Source organism: Corvus kubaryi, unplaced genomic scaffold (genome assembly GCF_017639235.1).
Source record: "Corvus kubaryi isolate FWS band 111438036 unplaced genomic scaffold, C.kubaryi_AGA036_p1.0 37398, whole genome shotgun sequence".
NCBI lineage: Eukaryota > Metazoa > Chordata > Aves > Passeriformes > Corvidae > Corvus > Corvus kubaryi.
In genome coordinates, this window is record NW_024581137.1 from 18,506,637 (window position 1) to 18,531,561 (window position 24,925).

Consider the following 24,925-nt stretch of genomic DNA (forward strand, 5'->3'; position numbering starts at 1 on the left):
TGGAAAAGGGAGAGAGAGGCTCCTGGTATTCAAAACATATGGAAACTGCTATTGTGATACCACTCATCTTACTTTGTCTGGATGAATCTCAAAGGGAAACATCTTCACACGCTACTCCAGACACTTCATGTCACTTCGAGCTCAGAGGGGAAGGCCTGCAGAAGAGTCCTCAGTGCTCCTCTGGTGCCAGGGACAGGTTCACTTTTGGAGGGAGGGAGGGAGGGAGGCAGTGTGGCAGAAAGGCAAGACTACAGACACCCTGTGTACTTTTTCCCATTATATGTGTCTTCCCTTTCCCATGACACTCCCTTTCTCACTACAAAGTCCTTCCTAAGGGCAACAGTGCCAATTTTTTCCCAAAATGCTTAGGGACACACCAAGCACCTGCAGGATTACTCCCGTTCACAGAATTACTCAGAAGTTTGGATACATATCCTCTCTTTCCAGCTACCAAATTTTCCACATTCTCTGCCAGTGACAACGTCTTTGTAGAAAACCCTCTGTACCAGCCCTGATGGGACAAACCCAGCTGAGAGCCTCAATGAGGCTGTCTGCCATCCAAGGGCACTTCAAGGCACCTCACCTGGATGTTTATTGATTTACAGCAGTGTTCCAAAACATGTGAAAATTCAATACTCCAATTTTATTGGGACATCTGAAAAGTCCACTCCCAGAGGCTTCCACTTCTGGCTGAAATACAGATGCCCAAAGGAGTGTGTCAAAAAATATCTATCTGCACATTGTTAAGCTTCAATAAAACTTGTTTGTTCAGGTTAGCTGGAATTTACAGGTTAAAGGTTCAGACTGAAACTTCTGACATAAATTTCTCTATATTTTGAATTTAAAAGTGTTCAATGTGAAAGCAAGTGGAAAAGCATGAGGGAGGGAGGAGTAAAGGAAGAATTTTTCTATGAAAGGCCTGAAAGGGAAATAATTTTCCTTGGTTAAAAAACAAATAAGACCATGCAAATTCCCACTTGCTGCGAATTATTATTATTGAGCGCAACACACTATGACCTAAAGTGGTTAGTCTGTGCTCAGCCTTGCTCAAGTTGGCCTTTTAAATGACTTTTAAACTAGTTGGCTCAGGTGTGACAACACTATACTGCAGCAGTAGGGTCTGCAAAGCAGATGTACTCCATCACTGAAAGAATCCTGAAGGGACTAATAAAGTAATGCAGGAGAGGAATAAACAGGAGGAGTTGTGCCACCGTTGGCCCCAGCTTATGCAAAAGCAGAATTCCTCCCTGAAATCTGAATCATGCACAAATAACTTCACAATGTTCGACATTGTTTCATGCTCTGATTTGCATGTTTTTATTTATTTGCATTGCTTTGTTTTAAATTGCCAGCCCTTTAGACCTAAACAATCTGAAATTCAAGCTGTGAATCTTTCTGGCTCATAAATTTTGCCTGCCATAACACCTGCGCAACTCGTCTGTCTTGTCTTGGCTTTTACAAGTGCATCCAAGGAACAGCACTGTCCCTGGACCAGAAACTTGTTGACACTTCTCCTGCTGACCTATGAGGCAAGACAGAATTCAGTGCACACACTCTCTAGCTGTGCTGCTTATGCAGCAGTAGCATACAGAAGGGACTTTTTTGTTCATAAACAAATATATCCACCATTTCCCATAAAGGGAATGGATTTTCTGAATTAGAAGATTTATACAGTCCCTCTTAACAGCAAAAAATGCCCATGAATTAAAAGAAAAAAAAAAAAGCATATATTGAAATTAGTTTAGATAAACTGTGGCACAGTTCATTGCCACTAGATATTATGAATGAGAAAGAAATGCAGTTCTCTGTTTATGCTGCAGACTTTTGGAAATCTTAGGAAAGATATGACAGGTGGTACTGTGACAGGAAGAAAAGAGGAATAATCTTTTCTCATTTATATGCCATATTGTTCTCTAACTTTCATTCTTATAAACCAAGTGAAAGATTTTAATCTAAGCTGCAGTAATGCTATTTTATACGTCATAGCCTGAATTACTGTGATATCACAAACAAACTGATCTTAGGCATTTTTTGTTACCTCCAGTTACAAAGTAATAAAAAACCCCCAACCCTGCCAGAGACTTTCTTCTTAATTATACAGCCAGATTACAAAATTCAGTATTTGATCATACAGCTTCTTGAAATACAAAAAGATACGGTTCTTTTCCTAGTAACTTACAGACCAGTACAAGATCAAATGAAACACAACATAAATATGTAGCACTTCAGATCTCTGAGACTGTCCCCATCATCAACAACTTTATATATTTTTGGAAAAGCAGGCTTTAGATGATGTCAGCATTCTGTCTTCTCTCCCGCAGCTTTCCTCATGAGCTCAAATTACATGACTTAGCACTGATACACACCTCCTAATATCTTAAAAACAAATTGGCTCAGTCCTCATTCCTCCAAGCGCATACCAACTATTGAGGTTTACTGGGTAAACAAATAATTCTGTATCCTCCTAACCAAAGGGAGTCTTTTTTGAACTAAATGAAAATGGATAAAATCTTGAGAAGATAGGAATTTTTCTTTTTCGCTTTTCAGAAAAATATCCCTTTCCTTTAAAGAATCTAAAGAATACACAATCTTTAAGATCCAAGAGACCTAGGAAATTGGAATGGATCTTTGCTTCATGACATGGAAATGTGTGCTATGAAACCAGAAGCACTTACAGCAATGTCAGCACAGCAAGGACAACTGAAGGTTACATAAACGTAAATGTGAAGAAATAAAACCTTACACTTCACATTTGAAATTCTTAAGAATGCCATGAAGCAAGACAAATATCAGATTTTAAAGGCTGTCTTTGAAAGGAAGGAAACTTTAAAGACCAAGAAATACTTGATTTCAGTTGAAGTCACAACCTATTGGAAATTTCTGGCTGAAGAGTTGGTACCTGTTTGATTAACTACAAATGCTGTTTGGCCGAGTGCCAGAAAGGAGGGCAAAGCCAGGAGCCTGTGCTGGTGGTGTGTGACAGCTGTGGGTCTGAAAGGGAGGGCAGAACATGGAGCAATGATGAGGTTTTGGCCACATCATAGAAGCCTCCACAAACCACAAACCAAAGTCAGAGAGATTTAACCAGGGAACTGCTTTCTAAGCAAAAGGTTTTATATTTTCCAATAAATCTGTACCCATTCCGTAGCTTCTTGGTTGGAAAGTCCATCTTTATGACCATCTTCTGCAAAGTCCGTGTGATCTTAACCATTACGTGATGTCTGGAAAATGAAACTCTATTTCCCTAGGGACGATCCCTTCTGAGAGCTTTACACGCCACCCAGGAACCTCTTAACATCCAGCATGACCCAGGCAATAGGTCCACAAAGCCCATTCTGCATGGAACAGTTTGTCAGAGACACCAGAGTTGGGATGGCGCCTGCACATTGCTGAGGGCGTGGAAGCACATGCGGTCCAAAGCAGGATGGGGTTACAGCAGCCTTGTGGTCATCACCAAGACTCAACAGGAGTTAAAGATTTTAACTGATTGCCAAAGATGAAGACTTTGAAAGAAGATGAAACCAAGAGAAGTTAAAAGAGTGTTCAGAGGGCTTGCAGTGTAAAAGAAATTTCTGCTAACAATGAGCTGAGCATTTGTGTATTTATGGAGCACAGAAAGTGAAAGATAACAGTGATTCCATTAAAAATGACAGCCAAAAATTGAAAACAGGAAAAATAAATAGAAAATTTGTTAAACTGTTATTTTTTATGAAGGTTTTTACATGGATCATATTTTCTGACACAATAAGGATGAACTTATATAGTGCAATCAGCAGATAACAATGAAAGTATTTAAAAACCTGAATTCTTAGACAATCTAAAAGACTTAGATAACGTTAATATCACATACATGAAAGGAACTGAGAATACAAGTAAGAAAATCTGGGGATTTTTAGTCCAGACAATTTTTGAGGATAACAATATGGAAAAGATAACCCCCTTTTTAAACTAGCTTCACTGAGTATTACCAGTATCAAACCTGGAAGAATCCCCTTTATTCTAAGTTCTCTGTAGCATTCAACAAATGTTTTAAGACACCTACATACCAATACCTAGTTTAGAGTTTGGGCTGCTATTTTATCTAGTTTAAAATATCAAAAAATGCGTATACATGTAGACAGACAACTAAGCAAATGCCCCAAGAAGAAATATTTGGAAGAGTTTTTCAGTGTTTTATGTATATAAATGAACAGACAATTAAATAAAAAGATGAAGCACCAAGAGACAGGGGCTAAAAAGTTATCAAACAAAACATTTTAAGTTCATTCACTCAGAAAAACAATTTACAGCATCACTAATGACAAACAAGGTAGCATTTTTTCATCCACTAAGATAAAACCAGTGGAAAATGTTAATATCCATTACACAGTTAACCTTCAACTGGAATATTGTTCCCTCATCACCATTTTAGGCACAATATCCTAGAAAACACGTTGCTCTAAATAGAGTATTCCAAGTTCTAAGTCTACTTCTCTGAAGCGAAGATTAATTATTTGAATTTACTCTCCATGGTGGAAGAACCTGAGAGATGTCCTAAGAGAAATATTTACACTAAGGAGAGAGGCAGAAAATACCAATTGATTTTGGTGAAATGAGTCCATATAAATGCAGTGCTTTGAACACTTTCAAGATGAAGAAAAAAAAAAAAAAGCATGCCCAGTAACGATTAAAGGAAGATATGAGGTATTTGCAAATACATCTGTATTGTTGCAGATAATTTCTTTCTATTTAAGAGTTTTTACTTCAGTAAAAGTCAGTATCAAAATGACACAGTCACTTGTTACTTGTGGGATTCTTAATCTACACAAGGACAGTAATTCCCTTTTCTTTCTTTTTGTCAGATATCTGTAATTAAATTAGCAATAAGATAAAGATTCTTGACAATGTAATGTAGCATTCATGTGTCTCACTTCCTTTAAATTTTCTCTGAGATAGGAACTGACTCAATGTCCTCTGACAACTCAAAGTATTTACAAAGCAAATGAAAATTAGGAAGTACTATAATGACTAGAAAATGCTGTGAGGGAGCATAATGGACATATCAGCAGAGGATAATTATTGCAACTGAGGCATGTTCCTGTGAAATTCCAGAGAGAAAAGTAAGAACTTGTTAAATTTTTGCATTTATTCAGAAAGAGAAAATGAAGTTATCTAAAAACATCCAAGGATGCTGGGAGATGAACAAAAACTCTGTGTAAATATCATACCCTAAACTTGCCCATCCAAACAGAAGCCAATTTGTTACTGAGAGACGAGCTAGAAAGTTTTAATTTAATTCAGTGATTGCAAAATCATAGATTAGCAAGATTTCATGTGAAGTCTCCTATTCACCAACAAAAATAGATGCAGCACTGGAAGACTGAGAGCAAGCTACCGTCATTATCAGTAGCGGTCTTCACATCTTGATGGAGATGTGGAGCGCTATAGAATTCACTTGCTGACTTTCAGTGTGGCTGTACCAGGCCCATACAATTAGTTTCACATGGGGCTGAATTCTCTATAGGATGAGAATATACCCAGTAGGCCCTGTAGGTCTATTAATCTCAGAAATGCAGTGCTAATAAAGAGAAAACAAAAAACCCTCACAAATAAAACCCATTAAAATAATAATCACTCAAAGCTACTCAGAATATTTATGAAGTTGACACGGAATCTGCCAAGCACTGAGATTTTGCAGATTTTTGGAGATGACTGTGCTGTCTCAGTCTGAAAGAAATGCAAAGATATTAACTAATTATTTATGGGATGACCAATTATTTTGTACTGTAAATCTCAGACTGAACATCATGAAATGCTTATTAGTTGAGCAAGCACAACAGTGAAGCAACTCCTTTTGGAATGGAATGAAGCCAAGGAGTTGGATGGAGAAGGCCCCTTAATGAGAATAATTCACTAACACAGACACAGTGATGCTCAATTTACCTAGGCACTATACAACTGAGCAGCAAAATGTTGCAAGAGACAGAAAATAACCCGTACATGGTGACTGGGTTGAAGCAGAGGGGTCTGGAGCTGCAAGTGCTCAGTTCTACAATTTTTAAGAAACAACAGACAGTAATTGAAGTTATAAAGTCCAAGAAGGATGTATGTGTTCTTCCTTTCAGAAGGTACAGAGTACAGAGCCTCCAAAGTGCCCTGTGCGCCCTCCTTTCCTTGCAGTTGTAACACTGCTTTCCTGCTGCATTGTTGTCCTGGGCCAGCCTAGATGTATGACTCTGGGCTAGAATCAAAATTTACATCTCATTTGCCAAGAAAAAACTAGCTGAAGAAGAGTTCAGAGTTCAAAATTAATGTTTGAGACAACCTTTTGGGAAGATACAACTAAGTCATGGCCCATGCTTTATTCTGGCATGAAAGCCAGAGCCATGGTGCCCAGTGTTTCTGTTCAGCATCATGTGAAAGCTACCTACTCCAGATCTTCCATCATGACTTAGTAACCAGGCAAAACTGCCCCTGCAATACATGAACATTTTATCCTCTAAAAATGCTAATCTCACAAGCATACATCCCACAGGATGTATGGTGACACATCACCAGGCTCACATCTTAGGGAACCCAGCTGAGGAAGACAGCATGGATGGAGGAGAGCTGCCAAAATGATTTGTCTGGTCCATAATCCCACTGCCTCAGGCCAGTAGTACATGGCCAGCAGCCAGGCTGATTTCTTTCTTAATGGGCCTCATGCAACCTTCTATTAGTTGGCAAACCTGAACCAGAACATTAGAGCTTGGATGAGAGATGTGGACAAAAATGCAAAACCCTTTCAGTTCACTGCTAGACCTGAAAGAAATCCATCTGAAAATCCAAAATCAATGTAATTTAACCCTAAAAGGATTGATCCATTTTCTTTCTCAGTAAAATCAGCCCTCTGAGCAGCAGAGGTTAATAACAGATAGTGTTGAGTATTTCTGCTAATGCTATCCCGTTCTTCATTTTTTAACTGATATCCATAAAGAGGTCACAGCAATAAACTAGAGATGATTCTCCTCCTATGCCAATTCCTGAGATGCTGGGAGGATCCTTTTCAGACTATAACTGTGATTTTCCAAGTACATTAAGAGACTTGATTTTCCCTCCTACTTCATGCAAGACACTTCTATCTTTGCTGAGAGGCTTAAATACAGGTTCATAGCACGGATGTAGAAACTGAATACAAGCCTTAACAGGAATCTACAACAAGAAGAAACTAGGAGTGAATTATTTTTTGCACTGGAAAAAATGTAAATCATCCCTTGAATCAACCCCACTGCTAAGGTGATCATGTTTGTGCCCTGGCCTCTCAAGAAGAGCAATGAATACAACAAATCTTCTAATTATGGATTTAAAGAGTGCCCTACTCTAATAACGAGGCACAAACAATCTCTTTTATGCGGACCAAATAACCTATGACAAGTTCTAATTATCTGTATTTGGAGATACAAAATCTGTCTCCCAAAACTTGCGGGCAAAATGGGATCTTACAGATATCTCGTGCATAGCTGAGTGAGTTCAGTTAATGGTTCAGTGACTTTGTCCCAAGCTGCATTATGCTCTATCTGCATCTCAACAGTACTCAGGTAAATTAAAACCCTTAATATAGTCACTTCCCTTGTGACTAAATGCCATCTGACAACAACAGTCACGACAGAAACATGGTAGACAATCTTTTCACATGGACATCTTTTCTTCTTCAAGAAACTAAGAGCTAATTCATGGCCTTTAAGAAAGCATCAAAAGTTATAGCCATTAAAATCCAATTTCAGTGTATCTCTTGGAACAGAAGTAAATAAACATGCTGTCTTATAAAGACTCCTATTTTGATGGCCGACATTACCAGTACTTTCCTGATTAATTAAAAAATTTAAAAAAGAAAAAAAAAGAAAATTATTTTCATTTTATAGCTTTCATTCTTTACCATGAAGCTCTGTCTCAAGAAGGTTCTGTAAGAATATTCTATTTTATTGCTGGATCTAATGATGTGTCCTCTCTGAGACAACTGGGAGTGTGACCATGGAGCACACAGGCTTAGAAGGACAAAGCCAGACTTACTGATTCCTTGCTATTCACACTCTTTCCATTGGGTGTTGCTATGATATTAAACAGATTACTACTGGGACTCAAAGTGTGCATACAGAAAGGCAAGCCAAAGGTTAAAGTTCTCTGCCTATGTTGCTCAGCCCATTGTTCTACACAGCCTAAGTTTGTTGTACTTCACAAAGCTGGTGCTGTAATTCATTAGCTGGTGCTGAGAAAAATTGTCAGTGACCACTTTTGAAAAAGAAATCTTTAAATGGAGTCTTGCAGCTTGTACTAAAAGCTTTATATTGTTTCAAGAAGGTGATCTGACTAAAATTTATATGTACATGCAGCATTCATTTACTGTACACCATAGCTGTACAGATGGCTTTCTTTTAATTAGAGTATTTAGTACATCTTCTGCATAAAGAACCAGGCAATGAATAAGAAGAAATTTAATGAAAGTAACCAAAAAAGGAAATAGTTTAAAGGAAGCTAGGGAAAAAAAAAGGAAGATAACAACTTAGGACACAATTCTTGCAAATATTTCCTGCTCATTTAATGCAGCCCTTCAGAAAACCCAGAGGAGAAATCTTTGCAGATTTGTGGCCTTGGAGAGGTCTTGTCAAGCAGTAAGTATCAAACATCTGATCACAAAACTTTGCAAAGCTGATGGATGCACAGATGATAGCTAGACATTTGAAAAGGAAAATAATAGCTGGAACTCGGCTTTCAATGCGGCACGGACACACCAATGAATGTGTTCTATGGGTATTTTAGGAAAGTGTCAGGATTTCATTAAGTTATGGCAAGCAAAAATGATATAAAATGATTTAATATTTGAAATATCTTCAGTATTAACAGCTACTGCTGTTAATACTGGTAACAGTAACTAGCAACGCTAAGTAGAAACTGTAAGGAATATAAAGCTTCTACAACTTGACATCCTGGATATTTTATAATCTATAATGAAGCTGCTAAGCTAGTTACATTCCTAGTTAGTCTGAAAATCATTGGTGTCTAGTTATGTGGCCTCTAGTCTAACTGAAAAAAACCAAAAAACAAACCAACATTCAAAAGGAAAAAAACACAGTAAGGCAACATGACTTTTATATGTTCTTAAATTTGCTGCTGTCAGGCATAAATGCTTAAAACATACAAATCTGGGTAAGAAAAAGTTGCTATGGGTCACAAAGGATAGGCTTCGACCAGGGAAGTTATATGCCGTCTTAGCAGGAGCAGTAATTTAAGCCACTCTCAAGACAAATTCCAGTATTTCTGTATTGTAAACTCTTCAGTGAATTTTAAATTTCATAATGATGGCTGCTTGACTTACCTGGTAGACCGGGTGGTGTTTTCAGATATTTGCCATTAAAATGTTGAATTACTACTTCACATTTTTCTGTAGACTCCATTCTGAAAAAGAGAAGAGAGTGGGATATGGGTAGAGGCAATATGTGTTACTAGACCGTTATGGAAGCACTCAGTCAGCAAAAAACAAAAAGCAGAAGGAGAAAAAAAAGGACAAGCACAGATGATGAGAGAAATCTTCAAAGCTGTTCTTGCTGATTTCTGCAGAGAAACTGGTTGAGCCCATTAGGACACACTGTGGCTCACGAGGAGGACCTGCCACCCTCCCTGCCTGCAGCTGCGCTCCCAGCTGTGTTTGAGCTGCAGCCCTGTCAATGACAGTCCCCTTTTGGATCCTGGGCATCACCCTGAACAAGGACACTCTTTATGCTTTCACGTGCTGCTTGGAAAAGCAAAGGACGTGTTTCTAGGTTCCTTGTGCACCCAAAATAACTTCAAATGGCTTAAAAAAATGAATTACAGGATTTGGAGAAGAACATGGAGGATTAAACAACAATTATTAAGGATTACAATGTTAAAAAAACAACCTGCAAAGACAGACTTTATAGTAAAACCACAAACAGTGCATATATGCCTATTACAACATAAAGCCAAATTCTGGGTGAAGACAGTAATTTATGTGTAACACCAGCAAGGGAAATGCCTTACTGTTCATCTTCTGTGAGTTTAGGATAACTTTCATTATCCTAACACTAAGACATTAAAGCATTAACATTGAATTGGTTCATGCATTTTTGAAGAAATATTAGGAGTACAAAGTTACTAGGCAAATCCCAAACCATGGTTATACCACACCTGGGAGCTCATCATTGTTTCAGATCTTCTAAGTTAACTGCATATAAGTCCACAAAAAGAGTTAACTTTGCTACAGAGGGGGTTTAGAAACTTTGAAAAGAGGAAAGAGAGAAATGGAAAGCTAGTAATTTCCTAGAAAAGTTGTGTTTAAAAAACATGTTCAGTGCTCCTTCAGTACACCAGTACCTACCTCCAGGTATTCTCCACAAAATAACTCTGCTGACATATATATTGCTTACTTCTCACCAGTGTATGTCATTTTAAAATGAATTTATCCACTATCCTTCGTGTCACACGGTTTGGGGGAAGAGTGGTTCACATACAGCAGCAGTTTGTCACCCAGGATACAATTTTGCCAGAGCCCAAAGGACTGGACCACACCACACCACCCCACCCAAAAAAAAATTTTAAAAATCCTGCTTGCCATTTAATTCTTTGAGGAAGTCAGTCTATTGTCCAATTTTTTCAGGTGGAGTCATTAAAATTTCCCCTTCCAGGTTGTATCACTGTGTATCATGTGGGCTGGGCTATTTCTACAGGCACAAAGACAGCGACTTAGATTGTTCACTTTGGCTTCATTCAGATTTAACTAAGCGAATGTCTGTGCTCAGCCTTTAGAGACTCTTGTCTCTGAAAGAATAAATGCAATAAAAGTCTGTTTTCTGTAGCTGCAGGCATTTGGTGTCAAACCATGTTATGTTGCACCACACAGCGGTGACAATTTCATTTTAATACATGGGGTACATTTTAACAAGCCAAAGCAGTCCCTGCAAAGAATGCAATATATAAGCTGCCAAATGAAAGAGACTCAGTGCACTTCATGCGTTTTATGTGGGAAGAGAATAAAAGTGAAACCCACAGTGTTCTGGGATAAAAAGGCCATCATTCGAATAGCACTCTGAAAAAGAATGTGCACATTTTCCTCTCAAGTTTCACAATTAACAGCTCTCAAATGCCATTGCTGGCTATCTGTAATCTGGCACACGCTTCGCTTGAAACTGACACTGGCATTATCGACTAAGCCTGAAAAGGCAGCACAATAGACAAAGCCCTCTATACATGTTCCCCTCAGATGTGTTGCTGAGTAACAACTGCATCCATCCTTTGCCCACCCCACCTGAGCCCTCATGTGCTTTCTGCAACTTGTGCCTGTGGGGGTGGCCTTTCCTCCTGGCTGGGCTGAGACTGGCCAGGCAGCCACTCACTAAGCAGGAAGGCATCTATCCCAGGGCCACCAAAACATGAATTATAATTTACACTTGTCCACAATACCCCTTTCCTTAGAAATAACCCTTTCAAATTGAGTTCTTCAGGATGATTAGCTCACTGACCAACTGGGGAAATATAGGGGCCTAAAGAAACCAGATATGCTAGCAAAATTGCCTGATTCTTGCCATAACAAGACCCTGGTTTTAGTTTAGTCAAAATTCTGATCAATATCAACCACTTAGGTGGCAATACCTATGGCAGGCACCTACGCATGAGCTGAACCTATCTGCAGACATTGATTCGCCCATTACTCCTTCTCTTGTTTCATCCATGAAGACGAGCTGTATCCAGGCAGAAGCCCCAAAGCCACATTTTTTTAGGTCCACATTTATAAATTCCTCCTACTTTTCCTTCAGAAAGCTGTGGCACTTCTCTGTTTTAGAATGTGCTTTGAATTATTCTTCTCATATGAGCTAGCAATGTTTCAAAATGTTGCTTGAGACTAATATTTAATAAAAATATCACTAATGACATTGTTACATGTTAAAAGATTTTCTATAAAAGAATGTCAGCTGAGCACAGGTAAACTTGGGAGAAATTATTTAAATACATTTAAATATGGTTTTTTAATAGTGGTGTTCCTTTCATAATTGACAGAACAAAAATATGAAAAATTTTAATATTCTGGATAAAAGATAAAGACCCCAGATGCTTCAAAACCTCTCACCAAAAGACATAGATATTCAACACTCTTGCTGGAAAGGCAAGGAAAACAGCTTCATATGATAACAGAAATTTGGTTTTGATTTGATCATTTGTGAAGTATCATTTTCAAATTCCTTCAACTGTAAATTTTGGTGTTGATCTGAGATAGTAAGTCATGTTTAAATGCAATTTGGAGATAACTATAATGCATCTGAGTATTATCTTGAACCAGCAAATGCACTGCAGAAAAAAAAAAGAAAATTACCAAAGCCATAGGCTTTTATAATTTTTTAAAAGGTCCAGATAATGATATAAACCCAAATGAACTAATAAAACCATGATAATTTATTTTTACTTGTGTCTATATATCTCCCAGTTCTGGAAAATAAGCTGTAAGGTTCCCAAATACAAAATGGGTAATGAGACTGTCTATATTCTATCCAATTTGAAAAGAAGTAAATTTTTAAAAATCTGAAGACTGCTTTATGTTCTCTGTTTCTAGCTGTAGTTTGTAAACTAAAGATACTTCAGTATGAAAGGGAAAAAAAAAACCAACCAAACCAAAACCAGGGGATACTTAAACAAGCATCAGAACCAAATCATTTGATGTCCACATCTTGCTATTAAATATTCACTTTAGATAATTTAAAAACTTTATATTATTTCTATTATAAAATAATAATAGAAATAATTTATTTGATAAAATGAAATTTATATTATATATTGCTCTACAGACCACAGTAGCATCAAAGTTGTCATTACGTGTTGTTAGAAGTAATAGGGAGCATTTACCATGAGAGAAGAGAAGAGAAGAGAAGAGAAAAAAAGAGAAAAAGAGAGAGAAAAAAAGAGAGAGAAAAAAAGAGAGAGAAAAAAAGAGAGAAAAAAAGAGAGAAAAGAAAAATTATTTTAAACCCCCCTAAAGCTCTTATACATGCTTATTATAAAGATTGATGCAGTGTCAAGAAACAACTTAATAAAATTTTCATATAAGGAATAACATGATGATTACATAATTATTACCTGAGAAATATTCAGTACCATGTAATTACCAGTTAGTGGAAAAGTGTGGGTTTGGTTTACATATACCTTATAGTCACTTAGCTTAATAATAATAATGTAAATGAGAATCAGGACTGTAGGTTTTTTACATCCAGAGTAAATACTTAAAGATGAAATTGTTACTACCACATCTATGTTATGATCAACATATGAATATTGTTTACATTTACAAGAGTGGGAATAATAAATCTTGGAGAACAATGTTTCCTTACTATTTAAGGCATTTTGCAAAGATGGAAGCAGGTAGCTAGTAACAGTATTATACAGTGAGAGAGTCCATAGAATGGAGACCATCGCTAGAATATACACCAGAGAACTCAACTTCTTTTGGCATATCAAAAGGATGACTAGAGGAGCAGTCTGACAGCACTGCATAAGCAGCTTTATGGGGAGAATAAACTAGGGAGTAAGGACTTCTTTACTCTTCCTGAGAAAGTTGTGACAAGAACCAGATAAATTCAAAAGAGAAATTAAGCAGAAACATTTAATTGCAAGGAAGATGATCCACTGGCAAACATCAGATAGAAAAGAGGTGATCCTTTTTTTCTGGTTGATGTCTTTGAATCACTTCTGAAAGTCTTATTTTAGTAAAACACAAACATTATCTCAATATTAGGTAACTGGGAGTATTTCAACTGCCTATGATATAAAAGATGTGAAGCAAAACAATCTTCAGGTCTCAAATACTCTAAAGCTACAAGATAGTATTGATTAGCATGAGGTTTCCTAGCACCTCCCTATGTTCTTCATCCTTCCATGGAAACACACTCACTAGCTCTTTTAATTTATTTTGCTAATTTAATTCCAGGCATTCTAAGACACTGATATGGCTGCAACCTGTGATTTCCTCCTCCCCTGTAACAGATTTAGGTATCTCTCCAGCTTTTCAGTCCATAAGAGATTGCTTCAAGATGTTTGTGCTTTTTGGTTTATGTTGGAAAAAAGCTATTCCCTTTGCCACTCACAGCCTAAGAAGACATTTATTTTGACAAGTTCTCTTCATCGCTCACAAATTATATCTTTTCCCAACATGTCTTGCCTGTATATTCTTCAACTGTCTGCTTGAACAACAGGAGGTTGTTTACTTTCTCAGATAAATATACAAAATCTATGGAAACCACTCTTCTCTCAAGATACGGTTCATTCTATACCTTGCAGCATCACCTATTATGCCAAGGTGAGCTGCCTGAGTATCTCTGCAACACAGTATCTGCATTTACAGTGCTCTCCATAGAGAAACTTCTTTGGGTCAGAAGAAATAACTTCATTACACCTACATTATCCTGAAAAACTCTGAAAGATGCAAGGATTCCTTTAAGGAAAAAAACCATAAATATTAAAGGCTCATCTCTCTCGTTTTACTTCAGTGGAAACTGGAGCATAACCATTTCTACTGAAACCCATGCAAATCTTCTACAAATAGAATAATGATCCTGTGACAGCTCAAAGTCTTGTTTCCTAGTTTTTGTTGCTCCCTTTCAGTTGCCGAGTGGAATATTGTTTCCAAAGACTAAATTTAAGACATGTAAAATGCGGACAAGCAGGAGATAAGTTTAGTAAAAAAGACAGGCAGGCAAAGAAAAGCAACCCACTGGAAGCTTTTCCAGAAGAATAACGTAGGGAAAAGATGAGGATGAAGCCCAAACTCCCAACAGCAGAGTGTTTAAATGCCTCACTACAGACCCTGCAGCTAGGCCACAAAGGGATGGAAGCATCTCCTTGATATGTACCTTTGCTCTGAGGTGACAGCTAATTGAGAATCTCTTGACTTTGATTATTTGCTGGGAACAGAATCAAACCAGTCTTTTATGACAGTTTGTGTTGGACAAATTTTCTTGTGCTACTGGAAAAGAATAGTATGAACACACAGTCATTTCCACCTAGACCTAGGCTGATTTATGCTACTGTCTTCACAGTCTCAGGTTAAGTATTATACTGGTGCCCGCCAGCAGTGCAATAGTTGACTGTCTGACTGTCAGCATTTCCATCATAAATTTCTGTTTTCAGAAGCTTATGACTTCGTTGTAAAATGTCGCTTGGGGGAGGAATCTTGCAAGGTCGTTTTAAGTTACAAGACAGCAAACAAAATAAAAAAGTTAGTGGCTTCTAACTCTTTCTTTGCACTTTATCATTTAAAAGGACCTATAAAATGCTTGTTCTGCAGTTCAGCTGAGTGTGACAAACCTGTGTATGGTTTTATTAATATTACTATCTCTTTAGGGAAGATACTTAAATAATACTTGAATGGTATTTTATTGTGGGGTTATAAAAAGCAGTTTTTATTTCATTGATTCAGTTAAGTCCCTCCCCAAGGTATATACAAACGTCTCCTTGCTCCCTTTTCCAGCGCCCAAGGAGTTCTTCAATTAAACTTGCGGTACCTCAGGCTTGGATTGTGCAAATTGCTCAGCCAAATTATCTGATGGCTCCCAACTTTCCAACTTCCTCCCTCATCACCTTTCAGAACTTCACGTTTATTTTCATCTTATGGAGTCCCATTGATACTTGTCTAGAGATCCTGACTCACCTATCCTACTCTGGAGCTTGCTTCTCCCTGAAAGTACAGCTTCATGCCTGTCAATTGTCTTAGGGATGTACAAAGTCCACCAAAATTTGTCCAGGTTGAAACACCAGATGGAAGTGTGAGGGTCTCCGAGATACATCCTCACACAGAGGTCCCCACAACCCTGCAGTGTTGCTCTGGGGCTTTCCCAGGGAGGCCTTTCAATGGAAATGTACCACCGCAGGCATTGGAATATTTTACAGATATCACACAAAGTCTTTGGAGAATGTTTGGGATTTCCAGTTTCACCTGAGATATTCAATTATAAAGCAATTTCCTGGGTAAGATGTAGGATGTGACAGATCATTCTTCTGACTGAAAGTAGGAATGATCCTCATAATGTCTAAGTCTGTATATCTATACTGTCCCAGATGATGGATCTATTCAAGCTAAATTTATAGCATCTTTTCAACCGCCTTCAATTAAACCCTTAAATAAGGAAGAACAAAGCACTTTTCCCCTTCACAAATGCATCCCTAAATTGCCTGGATGTTCTTTATCCCCTGGTGCTGCTGACACTTCTATGTCTCCCAAGTAGCAACATCACTGATCCTCAGAAATCCCCCTCTAAATATTACCCCTTTCATTTAGCAAAACAGCACCACTGCTTTGCCGCCACTGTGATTTTGTTATTTTTTTATCTTCTCCCACCTTAACATCTGGAACTCATCCTTTGTGGGCCTGTGGAAAGCCAGGTCTTCCAGCACATACAGTTACCTCTTTATAAGTGGCAACACTTCTTCAGGATGAAGATAAATATTTCCCTCCGAGCTCTCAATACCTTCCCCTCAAAGACCTTCTTACTATCTCTGATCTGCTTTTTACTCATACCATCAACAACACTACTAATATTCTGTTTGCCGAACTCATATCAGCTTTAAAATTATATCTTGAAATAAGTCTTCAAATCCAGTTTCTGTGGATTTTTTCCTTTTTTTTTTTTTTTTTTGCGTTGTTTTGTTCTGTTTCATCTTGCTGACTTTTTTTTAAGGATGAAGGACTATGATTTCATTCTAAGCTCTAAAGAATACACTTACACTTTTAAAACAAATGCTCAGATGCTGAAGTTATTAGATGACTCCTAGCAACAGGGATTTAAGAGAAACACCTAGAAAATTAAGTGCTGTGATGAAATTCTGTGCAAGGGTACCACAGTGTCACTCCCTCTTTTGACAGGCAATCTTACAACAGACTGAACTCAAAGCTTCACATCCAAAGAAGTGCCTCCTTTTTTCCAATATCCGACTTCTAGTAAGTGTTTCTGCTCCCTCCTATTTCTTCTCATTTCTCTCTCTGCTCTAGGATAGGCTGTGTTTAGTCTCAGCTTCTGCTTGCCGGTGTCAACAGAAACACCCCTGCCAAAAGAACACAGCAGTATGAGCCCGGTGGAATGCCAGCTCCCACGGAGAGCCTGAAGGCAAGGTAATATGGCCTTGAAGTACAAAGCATGGGCCAGGGGTGAGGCAGAGGCAGATGTGCAGAGGTTACAGCATGGATAGGCTTTTATGAAGCCACAGTCAAAGTCTAAAGTTTCCTTTCTCTGGCCCCTTGCTCATAACTCTCCTCAAAATCTCCCCTGGGGTGCACCCAGGCACAGCTGGCTCAGGCCACAGTGAAATGCTCTGGAAAGATTCAGGAAAATCTGTTCAGTTGCTTCTGAGGGATGCAAAACAGAGGAAATAGTTTCACGACTTAACTTACACTCAGAGCTAGTTTTGTACACACATACTTTAAGGGAGGCTGTTAGTGTCACCAGACACTACTAAAATAATTTTGATCCAAGAACATTTGAAGTTCTCCAGGTTATAAATGATTAATTAGCCACTTGCAGTACTATAAAATTGTTTATCATACCATTTAAAAGAAAAATCTGACATTAGCTGCCCACCTTCAGTCTTTACTTCTGATTGCTTTTTGAATTAATACAATTGAGATTGACTATTTCCATAATTGGGCAGACTCAAAAAGTGACTTTTAATCATCATGAAATTTAATTAATAACTTTGAAACATCAAATTTCAAAATTGTTGGATGCTGCATCATTTCAGCATATGCAAATTTAACTTTTTCTCCAGTGCTTCTGTGGCTCTGTTTAGAGCTATGCTAAGCACCGTGGCACATTCCACAGGCAAGCAAGATATACTGTGATAAAAGGTCCCTGGTCAGAATAGCCAGGATCCTCACCTGGGGGGCTGATTTGAACTTCTAAAGTCTTATCTGAACTGGAAGTCCAGCTTCTACCCCCTACCTATACCGCATTGGTACCCACTCAGCATGTTCTCACACTATAGGTACATTAGAATGAAACCTTCATGACTACAAGCAAAGCTAAAGAAATTAAAAATCTATTTGATTTGACACACTGCAAAAAGATACCAAACAGCACTTCATTACGAACAGAAATTCAGCTGGTCATGTAATTAAATATTGTATTGATAATTCTGCAAAGACAAGAGTCAGCATTCAACCATGGTTCTAAATTTCTGGATTAACTTTAGCCTCACTAAAATCAGTGGGAGATCTGCTCTATACTTTGATGAAGTGAAGGTTTTACCCCACTGTTGTTTGCATGGTGAATTACACATCCAACAATTTAGATCATTAAAGGATTCCTGAAAGATGTTCCATAATTAAACACATTTTCACAAAGTAAGTCAATTTTTAAAAATGCAAGTTTATCCATTATATAGACTAATTAATATTTAGAGAGCTAGAAAAATTCATGTTATTATCCGCAAGAATGCATAAGGAACAGTGTGCCATCTTTCAGCATAAATATTTTTCCATTTTCCATTTGAATTCAGACAATATTATCTTAACATTTTTGTGCATTATGGTCTTTCACATCAAGGGCAGAGGTAACACTAACAATGGCACTATTCTTGAAAGCTAACTTTTTATCTTACAGTATCTCATTTTATTCAGTAGTGTTATGACACTAACAGAAGTGCCATGATATACCAAGATATCATGGATTTCAGGGAAATCTGCAAGATGAAGTCATTTTGCCTCCTTTACAAAGCACAATTTTATGAATATTCTGTAGAAACAATGATCTGGGATTTTTTTTCCCCTTTTCTTTTGAAGCAGAAGGCTGCAGTAGAATTGCAAATTTCTCTTATTTGTTTTTTCAACACCTTTCTATATACAGCACTCAACTGCTTGGCTTTTCAAAGGAAAACTATTTGATTTGAGAATGTTTCAAGCTGGAGAGAATCTATGTATATATTCCCTGAGAGTAAACATGGAACCTTGTCTATCTGTACTAACAATGAAGTACATGGTAATAATACGTTGCCCACTCTGTCTAAAATATCTGACTACTCCGTCAGGGCTTGTTCTATGCAAATATTTCTTCTTAAGCTCTTTTCATAGCTGCAGTTCAAGGAAGCTGCAGCTTTCAAGGAAGACACATTTCTTCAGTTACAGTTCCTACCCTTTGCTCTCCCAGCTGCTAAATTTACTTTCTCCTGTTGCAAGACCTTTGCCAAATATTTAAACAGTTTCATAGAATGGTTTGGGTTGAAAGGGACCTTAAAGACCATCTAGCCTCTCTCCAGATTTCTTACAGGACCCCTTCAGGTACTGAAAGATTGCAATAAGTTCACCCCAGGACCTCCTAAGTACAGGCCTCGGCTTCTTTACCAAGTGTGTGCTTTTTGCTGTAGGACATTTAGTATTACCTGAGCTTGATCCTGCACAGGCAGCTCACTATTCCTAGCAATTTTTATTTATATATACCTACATAGAATGAACCAGATTTTAGAGCAATGAAATGAACATCCTTCTGCACTGGCATTTCTTGGTGGAAAGAACAGATACAATCTGATAAAGGTGCCGTTCTGCATCTTCCATAGCTGTGAGACCTCAGAGCTACAGAACAGACAGCATTTGCGAAGGACCAAAGGCGAAAAAATGTGCATGAATCAAAGTAAGAGCAAAGGTTTCACCTGGCAAAGCCGACTCCTCTGCTGACTCCATTCGCATCTCTTAATATTCTGGTGGAAATGACATGTCCAAAGGGTTTCAGCATATTCTCCAGTTCCTGCTCGTCCATGGACACAGGTAAATTTGAGATGTATAGATTTGTGGGATCTTGCTCTTGTTGCTATGACAAAACGAGAGAAATATCCTCAGTTAGGCTTAGCACAATAGAATAGCTTATGGCTCATACAATAAGGGCTACTCAAAATAGGACCAAGCCAAGAATTCATAGCTGCATTAGAAGAAAGGCTGCCTTTTCATGACAGCAACATATTTGCCAAATTTCTGCAAACACTCATGCATGTGCTTAATTCTGTGCGTGATTGCTCTTATTGAACTCAGTGACACTACTCATTTATAGAAAATTACTCTCATGCACAAGTGTTCTTGGATTTGTGTCCTAATTTAGCAAAGAGATTGTGAAGAAAACGTGATTTCCACAAATGTGCTAATGTTAACATAAATAAAGAACAAAAATTCAACACATATTTTAAGCAGATGTGCTTTCCAGCCTGAAGACTTCCCATTCAGCCTGTTCACGATGAACAAGGTTGTTTGAAACACAGAACACTTTTCATAATATCTTTTCCCTTTTTTTTCCCCATCAAAAATGTCTTAATAATAAGCAACAAGATCTAACTGGGCGAGGGGCAGGAGGGGGAGCTCTGCAGTTCAGCCTATGGTCCTGGTGAGATAGGTCACATGTTTATTCTGAGACTGAATTTAAAAAATCTTATAAAACAAAGCCTGTAGCATGAATAATTGAAAAAAAAACAAAACCAACAAACCAAATTTGAAAGCAGCTTTCTTGTTCTATTTCAGATCTTTAGGCAAAACTTTCCCTTTTGGTAACCACTACAACTCCTATTCTTGCTTGCTGAACTACTGAAAAAAAACATGAAAGAGACATAGGTGCCATATTAAAATAAGTGTATTAAAACAGTAAAAAACCCCTTGTCTACAGACAACCAGGTCTTGATTGCACTAAATCAATTTAGTTATGTCCTTGCAAATTTTCATGGCTCTACCCATTTTCATTGATACAAGCTTTACATAAAATCTGATCATCTGCCAATACAAGCCTGACTGGGCTCAGGCACTACTATATAATTTCAGCTAATGTTAAATAACAAAAATATAAAATGCAATCATTATACTGTGCAGTAATCCAGACAACACCTTATCTGAGAAAGTTCCCTGAGAGAGAGTTTTTAATTCTTTTTATTATACATTTTAATGGACAGAATTATTTGTATATTTTCAACATTGAGTTAACAGTAATACCCCTTTCTTGCTGAATTGCCCTAAAATCAGATTAATAATCTTGCAGCAGCACCGCAACCTTGCCCTGTTATGAAATTACACACAGTCCTGCAGCCATCTGCCCTGGTTTAACTAAACTAGTTTCAAATTACACTCCATTAAAATCAGTGAGGATGTGCCTTGTCAAACACAATCAAACATTCTGTTCTAGAAGATGCATGAAGACAGGACAGAACCAAGATGTCTGCTCCATCTCTGCCTTGTACTTTCAAGGCCTCAATATTGGAAAGAGAAATTGCTTCAAGCTGTGATTCACGTTGCCCATCTTCGCAGGGACAAGAATGACTAAGCCAAATCTAATGTAGCTAGACACCAGAATCAGAAACTGAAGAAAGTTTTTAGCTTCTCTTGCCCCAGGCTCAGGGGAAATTTTCGCCCTTTTGGATGATACAAAAAAACTGCAAATGGATACCCCAAAAGGTCCAAAATCAGGAGGAATGTAATATTGTTGTACTGCTTAATTTGAATTCTGATCTAAGGGCTGTGGATGCTTGTCTTTGGACATACTGCCTAATGCCCATTGCATCCTAGCTTTGCATCTCCAGACTCACTACCCTACGAAAAAACACATTATCATGCATGATGAATTCTCCACTATTTTACCAAACATAAATAAAAGAACAAAGTAGGCATGTTTTCAAGCTGCTGTCCATAAAAATAGACCCAGTTATTACCATGTCTTACAGTAAGGAGCAGAGGAGAGAAACACCACACACATGAATACTGAACTTACTGCAAATTCAACTGAAGTTACAAACCTCAAATCTGGAAAAACCTTCTTTCCCTTTCCGGTTATCTTTCCCTGCAGTCATCTTCCTTCCTCTCACATCAATTTACATTTATACAGATCCAAAAGCTAGCTCCTGTCCAGTAACCAAAAGATGCTAGTGAGGGATCAGAACTGCTACCATACTGACAATGGAAGGAAAATCATGCGAACAGTCCTGGAGAGAAGGCAGGCAGGAGAAGAAAAGGAATATGAGCTTCAGATCACACTTTTAGCTTTGAAAAAAGCAAGGAGACAAGAATGCAAACCATTTTCTCTCTCTCTTTTTTATTTTTTACATTTTTCACCTTTTCTATATGCAAACTATTTAAGTTTTATTGATTGCTACTTCCCCCCCTCATCCACCTCCCACACCCTGAAGCCACACAAAAAAATGAAAGATGTAGGAATTTGGAAGCATCTTCATTGTTACTAAGTACTTTGAAAGTGTGAGCAAGAGAGGCAGGTAAAGCAGAGGCATTCAAGAAGCAAATCGAAGCAGTAAGGTTTGCAATTCCAATTGGCACAGTTCTTCAGACATAATGCCATTATTATGTAAACCTCTACCTATTGATTGGTTAAGGACTTTGATTAATCCACCAATCAATGCTCAAGGACTAACATCCCTTGCTAATATTTAGGAAAAATATGCTGATGAAATCCCTGTAGCCAAAGACCAGAGTAATGTGGAAGAGTGGAGTTATGCATCAGTAACTTCACGACAGCCTCTGCTTTTACTGAAGCAACTCAGTCCCGCAGCACATTAAAATGAGAACTCTTCCTTTGACTATTCAGTTTTCAAGCTGGGGCAAACAAATAAAATAAATAAGAACCGTTGCCAATGTGTCTCACTTCTGAACTAAGAACACGCAAGCCTTTTAACTGTGCCAGAGATTAAGTGTCGTTGTTTTAAATATCCTTGGAAAGTTAGCTACAGTCTGAGTGTGAATGAAAGACTAGCAGACCATAGTCACTCTTTCACAGGGATTTGCCAAGTCTATCTTTTATCAACGTGATAAATAAATGCTGCAAACAGAGAGAGACAGATGAGGCCACTCATGCTACCTCCACAACACAACAGTGTTTTCTAAGAAAGGAAAAAATTCACATTATTTTTCCTTACTATACAAATATAACATTTAGAGAAATACCCCTTTCCCTTACAGAGAAATATCACCCCACAGAAGCCATATATCACACAACCAACTGAAACAAGACAAAATGTCTTCACTTCACAGTAATGCAGCCTGGAGCTGAGCACACTTTACAGGAGTGGTGTGGAACCCAAGTGCCCTATCACTGTGCAGCCGGACCCCACTGCCACCTACCCTCATGAGTCCCTGTTTGTCAGGCTTGGTCCCACTCCCAGCATCTGTCACTGAGGCTCCCTGTGATCTTTTTCAGCTGTGCAGAGATCTCTGATGTTCAGCGTGGAAGTGCTGACACACGCCTCTTATTTTGCCCAAGCCATCACAGATTCCCCATGCTCCTGCATGAGATATTCTCTTCCCCATCCCAGTGCCACTGCTGAGCTTTTCACTGTCAATAGTAAGTGTCCTGCTGTTCAAAATGTGCCTATTTGTTGACAAGATTAGCCTAACCAGAACCATAAGTCCGAGCACTCCAGGAACTACTTGTCTTTCATAATCCTAACAGTTGAGACCTCAGTTTATGCCTTCAGTGAAGGAACAGCTCCCAGGGTTGCAGAACTGATGGCAGTGTTAGTGCCTGGATGAGGCTGCCTCTGGTTCATTTAATTCTTTCTAAGACTTTTCACCAGCCATTAAAAAATGCTACTTCCCATCTTGGGATGCTAAAATCCCACTTATTGTTATCTCTGGTCTCGAACTGCACTGACTGACCAGTCATCATTGACAGACCTGAAAGTCTTTCGTTCGATACTGAAGGTCACTTCAGAACTGCATCTTCCTCCTATGCCCCCAGTAGTCTGGGCAGGAACCGAAGGGGTGGGCTGGCAGAAAGCCACATGCTCACCACAAACAACTCCAACAGCACTGTGCCTTGGATGCCCCGCAGCTGGACACTTGGAGCCAGCGCAGTGGGCCACCAGCCAAGTAGAGACTGGGCTTTGCTAGCAATTTCATAGAATCCTAGAATCACTAAGGTTGGAAGAGACCTCCAAGATCAAGTTCAACCACTAACCTAACACTGCCAAGTCCACCACTAAACCATGTCTCTAAGCACCACATCTACATGCTTCCTAAAAACTTCCAGGGATGGTGATTCTACCACCTCCCTGGGTAGCCTCCCTAGGCCACCTGTTCCAATCCTTGACCACCCTTTCAGTGAAGAAATTTACCCCTCCAGAGCACACAAGAGACACCATGCTGGCCCGGCACTGTGGGGGAACAACACACCTATTGATACAGTCTTCCCAAAGCACACCTGTCCCTTGGATCTAATCCCGCATGAGTGAGAAGGGCCTCCCCAGGGGGACCAGGGCCAGCCACTGCAGCTGACCACTGTCCTGGAGGTTCACAGGAGCAGGGGGCTGCTGGGAGCAGTGGAGGGCTCTCTGCAGTGTGGCAGCACAGTTCCTCTGCCTTTCCCAGGCCCTGTGCCAAACATGGATAAGTAATGGGTACAACACCAGGCCAAGTTGCTGCTTCGTGAAGAGAGTGGTGAAGCAGCTGCGGAGCCTGCTGTGTGTGCCAGCTGCAGAAGCACCATGCTCAAGACATGCAAACTTGCAATCGCAGTCTCAAGGCATGATCAAAAGCCTGCTCCTGGCTATCCTCACTGATGTTCATTTTAGCCAAGATCTCCCATTTGATAGCCCAAGGATTTTCCATGTACAGTTTGCACTTGCACTGCAGCCCCAAAGAAGCGGGCATGAACTTATCCAGTCAGTCCCAAACCTGTGAAATCCTGGCACAGCCTCACACCTCAGACTAAGTGCATTCTGGGATCCTGGTGTGTGCCAGTCTGTGTGAGTACACTGAATGCCAGAGAAAAACAAAAAAGAAAGGAATTAAGTCAACTTAAGCTCCTCTCCAGAAAAGTGCATGGCTTTTTGAAACTCCCTTTGCTCCCACTGCAGCCTGTTTCACCATCATTGCACCAACCCAAATACGTCAGCTCCTCTGGCCCTTGCGCTCCAGGGGCTTTAGTTGCACGCATATGTTGCACTT

The 24,925-nt window shown here is 38.8% G+C and overlaps 1 protein-coding gene across 5 annotated transcripts in view; it reads right to left on the minus strand.

Annotated features, from left to right (window-relative positions):
- Window positions 1–24,925, minus strand: part of RBMS3 (RNA binding motif single stranded interacting protein 3) — a 710,181-nt gene that overhangs the window by 135,738 nt on the left and 549,518 nt on the right. For all 5 annotated transcript variants that reach the window (XM_042042917.1, XM_042042918.1, XM_042042919.1 and 2 more), the window contains 2 exons: window positions 19,651–19,808; window positions 9,332–9,411 (listed from right to left, as the gene is read on the minus strand). In XM_042042917.1, the coding sequence (XP_041898851.1) occupies window positions 9,332–9,411; window positions 19,651–19,808 (238 nt within the window). The remainder of the gene's footprint in view (window positions 1–9,331; window positions 9,412–19,650; window positions 19,809–24,925) is intronic.